Source organism: Mytilus galloprovincialis, chromosome 9, assembly GCF_965363235.1.
Source record: "Mytilus galloprovincialis chromosome 9, xbMytGall1.hap1.1, whole genome shotgun sequence".
Classification (NCBI taxonomy): domain Eukaryota; kingdom Metazoa; phylum Mollusca; class Bivalvia; order Mytilida; family Mytilidae; genus Mytilus; species Mytilus galloprovincialis.
In genome coordinates this window covers 94564918-94577713 of record NC_134846.1, presented here as the reverse complement: position 1 = coordinate 94577713, position 12796 = coordinate 94564918, and the positions used below count along the sequence as shown (strand labels likewise).

Sequence of the window (12796 nt, the reverse complement as noted above, 5' to 3'; positions counted from 1 at the left end):
ATTTTTTTTTTAATCAATCTATCCAAAACTCTACATCGAAGAAATGGATTGAGTACTCATCTTTGAAATTTCCGCCATATTTTTTACCGGAAGTGTCAACTTCGTATTTAAACATTTACAACAGAATAGAATTAGGGGTTTTGAGGATAACTTAAAGCCAAAATATTAATGACCAGCACAAAAAACAACATTTTCTTTACATTTTGAAAAAAAGTTGAATATTTAAATAATGAACTGATATTTCTATGTCCGCCATTTTGAATATTACCGGAAGCAGGGGTTTTAAAGACAGATTTTTTATACATTGTATCCATAAGAAGCACCAAAGAAAGGTTCCTGCACAATGTAATGACAGTAGCAATACGTTTAAACACATTTCAATTACCCTCCCTAAAAAATAAGCTTATTTTAGTACAATGTCCGCCATGTTGGAATTTACCGGAAGTAGGTTTTTGCAGACATCTAAACAATATAATATATCCAAAAGTAGTACAACACAAAGATTTGTACCAAATATTATGGTTGTAGCATGATAATAACACCTTTTCAAATACTAGCCTTTGATATTGGGCTGATTTAAGTATGAAGTCCGCCATTTTGGATTTTACCGGAAGTGAGACATTTTTTTAAAATGCCTCCCTATCTGAAATAAAAGAGTAATAGTTGAGGAAGGTCTATGCCAAATTTCATGCTTGTAGCCGGATGTGCACAATTCGTCTGAAATATGCTTGTAGCCGCCGGACTAATTGGAAAGAAGCTTGTGTTTCCAGAATGCGTACAGACAACCCTACGCCCAGACATTGTAGTTTGGTCACAGTCGTCAAAGATGATAGTTGCAATAGACAGTTCCTTGGGAAGAGAGATTTGAAGAGGCATACCGGCGGAAAAAGGAAAAGTACACAGAATTGATGACAACATGTAGAGAGAGAGGTTGGAAAGCGTGGCTGTTCCCAGTAGAAGTGGGCTGCAGAGGTTTTCCTGCACAGTCAGTATGGAGGATGCTACAGGCAATGGGAATAGTTGGAAAGGCAAGAAAGACAGCAGTAAGACAGCTAGGGGAAGCAGCAGAGCGTTCATCTTGCTGGTTATGGCATCGCCGAGATGATCTGAGCTGGAAGCCGAGTGCTGATGAGTAGAGGTTTGGCCACCTCTACTGACCCGCCAACCAGAGGATGTAATGGTACAGGTTCGAAACATCTGGTGAAGGTTGGAACCATCTGAAGACATCAAAGCACCGGCAGAGAGCGACAGGGATTCATAGATGAAGGAAGATGAGCAGTCAAGAGAATATGACAGTAGAAAAGCAGAATACCACCATCTGTAAGTAATAATCATGATTGAGGACTCATCTTTGAAATTTACGCCATATTTTTTACCGGGAATGTTAACTTTGTATTTAAACATTTACAACAGAATAGAATTAGGGGTTTTGAGGATTACTTAAACCCAAAAGTTTAATGACCAGCACAACAAAACAACATTTTCTTTACATTTTGAAAAAAAGTTGAATATTAAAATAATGAATTGATATTTCTATGTCCGCCATTTTGGATATTACCGGAAGTAGGGGTTTATAAGAAAGATTTCTTATACATTGTATCCATTAGAAGCACCAAAGAAAGGTTCCTGTACAATGTCCGCCATGTTGGATTTTACCGGGAGTAGGGTTTTTGAAGACATCTAATCTATATAATATGTCCAAAAGTAGTACCTTACAAAGATTTGTACCAAATATTATGATAGTAGCATGATTGTAACACCTTTTCAAATACTAGCCTTCGATATTGGGCTGATTTAAGTATGAAGTCCGCCATTTTGGATTTTACCGGAAGTGAGACATTTTTTTAAAATGCCTCCCTATCTGAAATAAAAGAGTAATAGTTGAGGAAGGTCTATGCCAAATTTCATGTTTGTAGCAGGATGTGCACAATTCGTCTGAAATATGCTTGTAGCCGCCGGACTATATCAAAACATCCTGAACAAATTTCATTAGAATATAAATTATACAATATGACAAAAATGTTCAGACATACTATTAGTGGTTCCTTTTATTTTAAGTAAATAAACCCAGACTAAGGGTCTTGGCCGAACAATTTTCAAAGAAATGAGTTTGGTCAACACAAAAACAACTGCATACCAAATATCATAGGTTTACTTTCAATGGTTCCCTATTAGACTGAGCTTTATATAACAAAAGTTAACATTTTTTTACATGGCTTCAAACAAAAACAGCACAATAAAAACAAAAGGATAAGGTATACATATCATAAAATGTATGGATTTATAAACAATAAAAAAAAGAATAACGATGGTAAAAGTAAATAAAATTTATTTCAAACACATAATTTTATAGCATTCCCTCATATTACTATTAAGTTTCCAACTAATTAACTGTACAGTAACACTTTAATGGTATAAAAAAAGCAAGCAACATATAAATACTTTGTTAAACAAAACTCACTCATACATTCTGCATAAAAATCATTCACTCACAAGTTCCAGTTTTCCCTCACATTTGTCTACATTTTATACCAGTATATAACATACAGGTGGCAAGATGACTCCAAAGGGTTGAGCCACATGCTTGTTCACAATTTACACTTCATATATCCATTAACTTGCATTCAGCATAAAGACTAAGTCACATTACACAAATAAAGAAACAAAATGTATACAAAAAAAATATTCAATAACTTTTTCACATGTATGTACATTCACAACATTAAATAAGCCTTAACATTTAGTCACTAAACAATTATCATTGTTAAGTATGATTGGTATGATATCTCTGATTTAACTATTGTTAAGTATGATTGGTATGATATCTCTGATTTATCTATTGTTAAGTATGATTGGTATGATATCTCTGATTTATCTATTGTTACTAACACAGAGAATAAAATTGTTGGAATCAATTCTAAAAAATCAGAAAATACCCTCATCCAAATCCTACTTATGAACAGAAATACCACAGGGCACAATCACAAAATACCTATATCCAACTTATCTACTTTCTATCAATCCATATCTACTTAAGGTAGCACAATACAAAGATTTTATAACTCCAACTCCCAAGTTTTAAAATGCTGTAACTTTCTTAATAATGCTTGAAAATTTATAAAAGTGGTAGTTTTGGATAGCTAACAGATTACTCTTTCAAATAAATGCAATGTTAGTATTATGCAACAATTATGTAACCACTTATAATGTTAACTGTGTCTAAAATATTTTTCACAAAATTTCCACTTTCAAATGAAATTAGCTTCTGCATAAGTATCCCTAGAGGGATGATTTTATTATATGTTGTTCCTATGGCCATTATCTACAAAAGAGTGTCTCAGATTTCAGATAGAATGTATAGAACAAATTTTACACCTAATTGAACATTATCTTCTTTTATGTGGTTAGGATGTTTACACTAATTAGAGATTTAGGAGAGAATGGAACACCATAGAGACGATCTGAGACACCCTTTTAAAGCCCATGGTATGTTGATTAAGATTCCGTTAAAATTTTCTGTATAGTTAAAGAGATAGAGCTAAATTCATTCAAGTGAACTTACCCAGATTTTGCCACTAATTACATAATAATTGATTACATAATGATTGCATAATAAAAATATTGCATTCATTTAAAAGATGAATCTTTTATCTATCTATGTATACCTCTTTTATTATTTTCTATGCATTCATAAGAAAGTTATAGCATTTTAAAGGTTAGTGATTGGAAGTAAAAAAATCTTTGTATTGTGCTACCTTAACTACATTGAGCACAAAAAAAAAGTAACAAGGTTACAATGATATCTTCATCATAAAGCTAATGTAATATTAATATATATTTCCTTAATAATAAATATGCAACCAAAACTGTTCATAGCATAAAGAAGTAAATATAAAGTGATCATTTCTAATCCCTATACTTACATCAAAAATCTTGTAATTGTTTTATAAGTCATTTGTGTCCCAACATATCATAACTTATACAGTGTCTGGAATAAACTAAGTCTGACCGACAAATAAATCATAATAATAGAGGGTCTTGTAGATCAGGCCTCTGTGACTGTCTGACCAGTACACATAACAAAACAGCTAATCATCATAATAAATATGTCCTACATGCAACGGTTACATTCTACATTCTTTCAACTTTTCCCAGATTTTATGTGATGGTGAAGCTTTTTATAAATTTCCTGTTTACAAAACTTTGAATTTTTCGAAAACTAAGGATTTTCTTATTCCAGGCATAGATTACCTTAGCCGTATTTGGCACAACTTTTTGGAATATTGGATCCTCAATGCTCTTCAACTTTGTACATGTTTGGCCTTATCAATATTTCGATTTGAGCGTCACTGATGAGTCTTATGTAGACGAAACGCGCGTCTGGTGTACTAAATTATAATCCTGGTACTTTTGATAACTATTTAAACCACTGGGTCGATGCCACTGCTGGTGGACGTTTCGTCCCCGAGGGTATCACCAGCCCAGTAGTCAACATTTCGGTGTTGACATGAATATCAATAATGTGGTCATTTTTATAAATTTCCTGTTTACAAAACTTTGAATTTTTCGAAAAAACTAAGGATTTTCTTATTCCAGGCATAGATTACCTTAGCAGTATTTGGCACAACTTTTTGGAATATTGGATCCTCAATGCTCTTCAACTTTGTATATGTTTGGACTTATCAATATTTCGATTTGAGCATCACTGATGAGTCTTATGTAGACGAAACGTGCGTCTGGTGTACTAAATTATAATTCTGGTACTTTTGATAACTATTACAACAATGCAAAATTACAAAATTGATGTTTGTATTACATCTTCATTATTTCTAAGTCATAAATATCAAGAGAATCAAAGTGCTTCTAAGCACTGAAGGTAAAGATTGCTTTAATTTATCAGTGGGAAGTAAAATTAAATATTACATTGGTTAAAGTTGATTTAACAGCAATTCTAGAAAAAGTAGGATAACTCCAATTATTAAAGATCTCTTTAACAATGACAGCATTTATATTTTTAGAACATATATTAGATTCCTGCACCTTGAAAAAGTTATGTAATTTTCTTGACAAGTGTAACATCATTTTTTGCCTTAAATATCTCAGCATATATTACATCAATAAATTTCTGGAAATTTTCATGGATAGGATTATGGAATGTTATGATCAATGCACTATATTTTGTGTATCAAAAAGGTAGTGATATGCCTTAGAAGATTTAGATATCATGTCAGTCCAATAAGGTTTTGATTGCATTCCATGCCATCTTTACCTTAAAAATGGTCCCCAGTCATTTCAACTGTAGTTCAGGACATGTAAATTTTGTTATTGAACAATAAAACAATGTTAGAACAAAGTGGATGCTGTTACATAAAGATGTAGAAGTTTCTTTGCTTGAGCATTGTTGAGTTCAACACATTTGCTGTTAACTTTTTCTTCAAAAATGTCCTTCTTTGATATATGTTTTAAGGTGCAGTTATCTTGATATGAGTATATGTTTGTAAATCAGTCAATTTCGAAATCTCAAATCAAAATCAATGAAAATATTCATATAGTTTAAACTTACATTCATTAAACAATTAAGAAACTTTTTGTGCTATTTCTAATATAATAAATAATATACTTCAAAGAACAAAACTAATATTTATGAACACTTTAATTACACACTCCATTAAAGAATAGGATGTGAAAGCTTATCTTTTTTTGTATATTTTTGACAAAATATTGCTTAATAAATTGATTGTACATATATTTCCAATTGATATCTACAGCATTACCTTTGACCTTTTATTAGCCCTCTATTAAATATACAATATGACAATTCATTACACATCCATCAAAACCATCACTTACATCAACATTGCTGACAACATCTCAATGGTGGACGATCCAGGTAACATATGATAATGACATTTTGATGAATGAAGGGACCAAGGTATCATAATAAAATTAACATACTGTTTTCATTGTTCAACAAGTAATACTGAAAACTCTGGAATGTTTTAACACTTAAGGATGTACTTAGGTGAGGTATTGGAATAAGTGTCTAATGTTTGGTCTCCTTGATGTTTTTCCATAGGATACAATGTAAAATATTTTGTCCCATAACACCTATTTATCTTTTAACAGAAGACTTAATCAGTCATAAAAGGTCATTTGACAAAATTTAAGCAGATTCTTGATTTTCTTTCTTCTGATTGGAGACCCAAATAATATCAACTCAAATATAAGGTAAAAGTTCAAGTGAGCCTTTTCCCGCCATATTTTATAAATCAAATATCTCGAAAAGGAGCTCCATGACCTATCAATATTTTTAGCTTATTTTGATCCTCAACTAATTCTCTTCCATCTTAAAGTATCAGTTTTGAATTCTTGATTTATTTGATTTTACCTTAGATCACCTAAGTACATCCTTAAAATATTTTTACATAAAGACAGATAACTCATTCTACTTTACTGTTATAGTTATATCTTGTTTTACTTTACTGTTGTAGTTGTATATCACATTAATTATTTTACAGCTAAGTATTCCACGTGTAATATTGAGTGAGAAGGCATGATAAGGGGCCTTAAATTAAAAAAAATCAGGGAAATTATGCATCTATGTTGAAACAGTCTTCAAAATACTAACAGACATTCATAATACATTTAAGTTGTGTCTTGCATATAATTAATAATGGCCTTCAAACTATATGCATTTATGTCAAATTGGAAAGCTGACTTATTTGCCTTTTAATTTAAACTTCACATTTATGAGACGATATACAGAATAATTTTTGCCAAACAAAATATTTTACTGAAAAATAGGTTACACAATAAAATAATTGATTTTTCAATTTTAGCTGTCATGTTTATTAAACTAACCCCAAATCTATTTCATGACATCAAAATTTACTTTTAATTAATTTTCCTTATCATGCTTTCTCTTTTTAATAAATGTTACATTTTTCACATTTGCTATCATAAAAAAACAAAAAGCTGACAAATTTCCATTTCACCATATTATTAATTGTTGAGCAAATGTTTTGTAATAACTATTATTGGTTTATAATAACTATTATCACAAGTTTTTATCAGTATATGTATAGATTTGTTTTTATTTTCTGAATTAATGGCATGTCTTTCACTTATACTTTACTTAAATCAGTATATATATTTGTTATCAGACGTATTTTTCTCCAATGATGGCATAACTTCATCTGTCTTTAATCTTTTATATTCTTTACTGTTTGGTCTTCTTCGTGATCCATCTTTTTTACCTTCCAAAATAAACGCCAGAATCTGAAATCAAGTAAGAAATAATTTCATAAAACTTTTGTTTGGCTGTGATGCCAATGTAAAAAGAAAAATAACAAAAATTTCAAATCTAAAAAACATTCAAATCAGAAAGTCCTTTTCAAATGGCAAAATCAAAAGCTCAAACAACTGTGCTGGTATATTATCTTAGTTTGCGATTCAATACCATGAAAACTAATCATTAATAACTGAACTATCTAAATGGGGGGAAGGTCATGTGAACATGGTTGCGTTGACATTGTTAAGGTTCCATAGTTGCAGTGAATTCAAATACCAAATTATGAATTTTGATAACAAAACAATATTGCTTGAGGTTTTGTCTGCTGGAACATGTATATCATTAGGGGAGGGTAACACATCCACATTTCTTACTATAAGGAATCTGTATGCTTCAAGCACGTGTCCTTGATATCAACAAAACATTTTAATAAACCACTGCATTTTGTATCAAAATATTTCTATTGACAGTTTTAAAATATCCTATATTTTGTTTCTGTGTGTGTTACATTGTTGTTTGTTTTTATTGCACTTTAAATACTGTTTCTGTTGTTTTGTTGTTTTTCTCTTATAGTTGATGTGTTTCCCTCGGTTTCAGTTTATAACCGAGATTTGTTTTCTCTCAATCATATTTATGACTTTTGAACAGTGATATACCACTGTTGCCTTTATTTAAGCTCTAAAACAATAAGTGAGAAATGCAAGAGACAATAAAATAATCATTTACTTCAAAAGTGATTGATTGATCAAGAAAATTAGGTCATCGACAATAAACATATAATAAATATATGACAAATTATAAAGCATCCAGTTCATCTAAAATACTAAGCTTTAATCAAATAGTTACCAATGGGACCCCTTTGTTTTGTCTCTCATTCTGCAATTTCAACACATGCAAGACATTCAAATGTGGGTCCCTTTATTTGTGTTTTTGTGACAAGAAAAGTATTGGGGTTTTGTACTTTTTATCTTTTAAGTATATTGTGCAGTTACTGTAAATATATATAATATAGATATTAGAAGATGTGGCATAGTGCCAATGAGACAACTCTCCATCCAAGTCACAATTTGTAAAAGTAAATAATTATAGGTCAAAGTACGGTCTTCAACACAGAGCCTTGGGTCACATCAGACATCAAGCTGTAAGGGCCCTACAAAATGTTTATTTATTTGTATTGTATAAGAGCGCCTCAGGTATGAAATAAAGAATTTATTGTTATTATGAAAAACACATGGCTATTCACTGGTTATAATGTATAACATAACAAAACAAGAATGTGTCCCCAGTACACGGATGCCCCATAGGCACTATAATTTTTCTATGTTAAGTGGACCGTGAAAATGGGGGGAAATCTCTAGTTTGGCATTAAAATTACAAAGATCATATCATAGTAAACATGTGTTATAAGTTTCAAGTTGATTGGACTTCAACTTCATCAAAAACTACCATGACCAAAAACTTTAATCTGAAGGGGGACAGACAGACGGACGAACAGACGAACGAACAAATGAACAGAGGCACAGACCAGAAAACATAATGCCCATAAATGGGGCTTAATAAATGGGGCATAAACAAATATATTTTATGGAAAAAGGAGAGTAACTGGCAAAGCACTTTTGGAATATAGATATGCTTATTAGAAATTTTATCAGAAATAAATCTTTTCATTTCATTAGTTGATAACTTAGTAACATTTATTTAATCCTCCAAGTTGCAATATCATTATTCACTTGCCTGCACAATATGATATTAATAAAAGCAATAATATGGCTCATAATTGTTAAAATAGGTCTCTCATTATCCAAATATATTCTTCATTGTGTATTTAAAAAGTAATTATAGATGTTACCTTTTGTTTGTGTATAAGTAATTATAGATGTTACCTTTTGTTTGTGTATAAGTAATTATAGATCTTACCTTTTGTTTGTTATGATATATGATATATCCTGCTATACAAATCACAACAAATGTTATAAAGTAGGCCATGAAATGCCCTCCTGTGTCTTCATCATCTTCATAGAGGGTACCTGTTAATATTTAAATCATCTTTACACAAAGTACCTGTTAATAATCAAATCACAACAAAAATCAGTGGTGGATCTAGAACTTTTAATCAGGGGGGGCACGCTGACTGACCTAAGGGGAGGGCCCGCTCCCGTCATGCTTCAGTGATTCCCTATATAATCAACCAAATTTTCCCCACCTTAGTGGGGGCCCAGGCCATCCAGGACCCCCATGAATATGCCTATGAAAATTATGAAAAATCCCATGAAATTTCCTCCTGAGTCTTTATCATAATCATAGAGGGTACCTGTTAATGTCAGTATTCTAAATAACAATGTGATAAACATGTCACATGTTAGTTCATATCAAAATTACTTAGGCAGAAAACAAAACATTGAAAATTGCTAGTTGAATTAAAGTTGCTAGATCAAGAATAAGGGGGTAGTCTGCCCGGCCTGAAAATAGTTGTCAAACTGATAACAATGCAAATTTATACAAAGTACTGTATAGTAGGTAATTTTGGCGGATGAAGGAAAATCGTGAAAATAAATTCTGCGAAAAAATTAATGCATATATTCAGTTGTTCTAATAGCTGAAGTGTTTTGTAAACAATCTTTGTTTTTCTGGTTGATGGGTCAATTACTGTTATAACATTAACAGTACCAATTTTTCAGCACAAGATGAATATTTCAACAATAAATGTCTCTTCAGTGATGCTTGAGGCCAAAATATTTGAAAAACAAAAGCTAGTTCAAACCAGATGCTCCGCAGGGCACAGCTTCATACAACGGCAGAGGTCAAACTCTGAACAGTTCAGGTAAGTATGGACCCTACATTCAAGTTTGATACAGCTCTGAATTTGGATTGTGATTAAATAGTTGACACAACCAATGGTTCTAACACAGAATGAATGTGGTCTATTGAACTTTACAATTATTTTTTTTGCTTTTGAGCAATACACTTTGCTGTTGAATATTAATTGCCTCAAAACAAATATTTGAAGAAATTATCTTTTTAATTTCTGAAATTTGAAAAGAGAAAAATTGTACCCCCCTTCCCTCAATTTTTTTTTTCACCTACCCCTTTTAAAAATATTTCAAAAATAATATCAATTCAAATTTCTAATGGAGTTTGCAACAATAACTACTCATTTAAATACGTCATAAAATATCAAAATATGAAATGACATAGAGTCATGATTAAAATTAATATTAATTAATTGTAATTTCTAACCAGATGCTCCGCAGGGCACAGCTCTATACGACCGCAGAGTTCGAACCCTGAACATTGGGGCAAGTATGGACACAACATTCAAGCTTGATACAGCTCTGAATTTGGATTGTGATTAAATAGTTGACACAACACAGGTTTCTGACACATAATGAATGTGGTCTAAGAACATAAACTTAAAAACTTTAAATTTTAAATTGGACATTACCTATTATGGTCCAATATCCAAAATCTAAATACATGGTTAGATTCAGCATATCAAAGAACCCCAAGGATTCAATTTTTGTTGATATCAAACAAAGTTTAATTTTGGACCACGATTTGGACCAACTTGAAAACTGGGCCTATAATAAAAAATCTAAATACATGTTTAGATTCAGCATATCAAAGAACCCCAAGGATTCAATTTTTGTTGAAATCAAACAAAGTTTAATTTTGGACTCCAATTTGGACCAACTTGAAAACTGGGCCAATAATAAAAAATCCAAGTACATGTTTAGATTCAGCATATCAAAGAACCCCAAGAATTCAATTTTTGTTAAAATCAAACTTAGTTTAATTTTGGACCCTTTGGACCTGGCTTAATGTAGACCAATTTGAAAACGGGACCAAAAATTAAGAATCTACATACACAGTGAGATTCGGCATATCAAAGAATCCCAATTATTCAATTTTTGATGAAATCAAACAAAGTTTAATTTTGGACCCTTTGGGCCCCTTATTCCTAAACTGTTGGGACCAAAACTCCCAAAATCAATCCCAACCTTCCTTTTATGGTCATAAACCTTGTGTTTAAATTTCATAGATTTCTATTTACTTCTACTAAAGTTATGGTGCGAAAACCAAAAAAAATGCTTATTTGGGCCCCTTTTTGGCCCCTAATTCCTAAACTGTTGGGACCTCAACTCCCAAAATCAATCCCAACCTTCCTTTTGTGTTAATAAACCTTGTGTTTAAATTTCATTGATTTCTTTTAACTTACACTAAAGTTATTGTGCGAAAACCAAGAATAATGCTTATTTGGGCCCTTTTTTGGCCCCTAATTCCTAAACTGTTGGGACCAAAACTCCCAAAATCAATCCCAACCTTCCTTTTGTGGTCATAAACCTTGTGTTTAAATTTCATAGATTTCAATTTTCTTATACTAAAGTTATAGTGCGAAAACAAAAAGTCTTCGAACGACGACGACGCCAACGTGATACCAATATACGACCAAAAAATTTTCTATTTTTGCGGTCGTATAAAAATAAATTTACAGCTAATGATCTCAAAACAATCATAATTTCTTAATTAATATATGTATTTAAATCACAGTATTTGATGTTTCTAGAAACAGTTTAAAATATTTCATACTACATGTACATGTAGAACTAGCAAACAAATGACAGAGTACTAACATAAAGAAACAAAGTTAAAGTAATTGTCCATTAACCAGGAAACCCTTGTTTTCCCCCTTTTTTGCCTCTAATTCTTAAAACAGATTGAGTCATAACTTCACAACCCAAATCCTAATCATCCTTTTGTAGTGTGGAAACTTGTGATACAATTTCAAGCAATTCTATACACTGTTCCACAAGTTATTGTCTGGACACCAGAAAAATGCTTATTTGGGCCCCTTTTATACCCCTTATTCCTAATCCAAGGGGACCATAGCCCCCAAAATCAATCCCAACCTTCCTTTTGTGGTTTCAAACCTTGTGTTTAAATTTCAAAGATTTATATTTACTTATACTTAATAGTTATCAAAAGTACCAGGATTATAATTTAGTATGCCAGAAGCGCGCTTCGTCTACATAAGACTCATCAGTGACGCTCATATCAAAATATTTATAAAGCCAAACAAGTACAAAGTTGAAGAGCCTTGAGGATCCAAAATTCCAAAAAGTTGTGCCAAATACGCCTAAGGTAATCTATGCATGGGATAAGAAAAAGTACCAGGATTATAATTTAGTACGCCAGATGCGCATTTCATCTACATAAGACTCATCACCTAAGTTGACACTGATGATGACGACAACAACAACAACAACTTGATACCAATACACGACCAAATTTTTTTTAATTTTTGCGGTTGTTTAAAAATAAAGTAAACTAGATATCATTGAGATGGGAGCCATCTCTGTGGGCCCCGCTGTCAATAACGTGGGGTAAATAAGTTGTATGGATAATCTGATATGAAGCATTATTTGAAGTTATTACATAGTCTCATGTGTGATTTTGATCTAAGATTTTAAGTTAAAACTGATAAATATTCTCATCTTACTTTCATAG

At 31.7% G+C, this 12796-nt stretch overlaps 1 protein-coding gene across 1 annotated transcript in view; it reads right to left on the bottom strand.

The window, feature by feature from the left end:
* Nucleotides 1-6860: 6860 nt before the first annotated feature.
* LOC143046421 (uncharacterized) overlaps nt 6861-12796 on the bottom strand; it is a 17590-nt gene continuing 11654 nt past the window's right edge. The window contains exons 3-4 of the mRNA XM_076219585.1: nt 9209-9318; nt 6861-7278 (exon numbers count right to left, since the gene is read on the bottom strand). Of these exons, the coding sequence (XP_076075700.1) occupies nt 7141-7278; nt 9209-9318 (248 nt within the window). The 3' untranslated portion in view covers nt 6861-7140. The remainder of the gene's footprint in view (nt 7279-9208; nt 9319-12796) is intronic.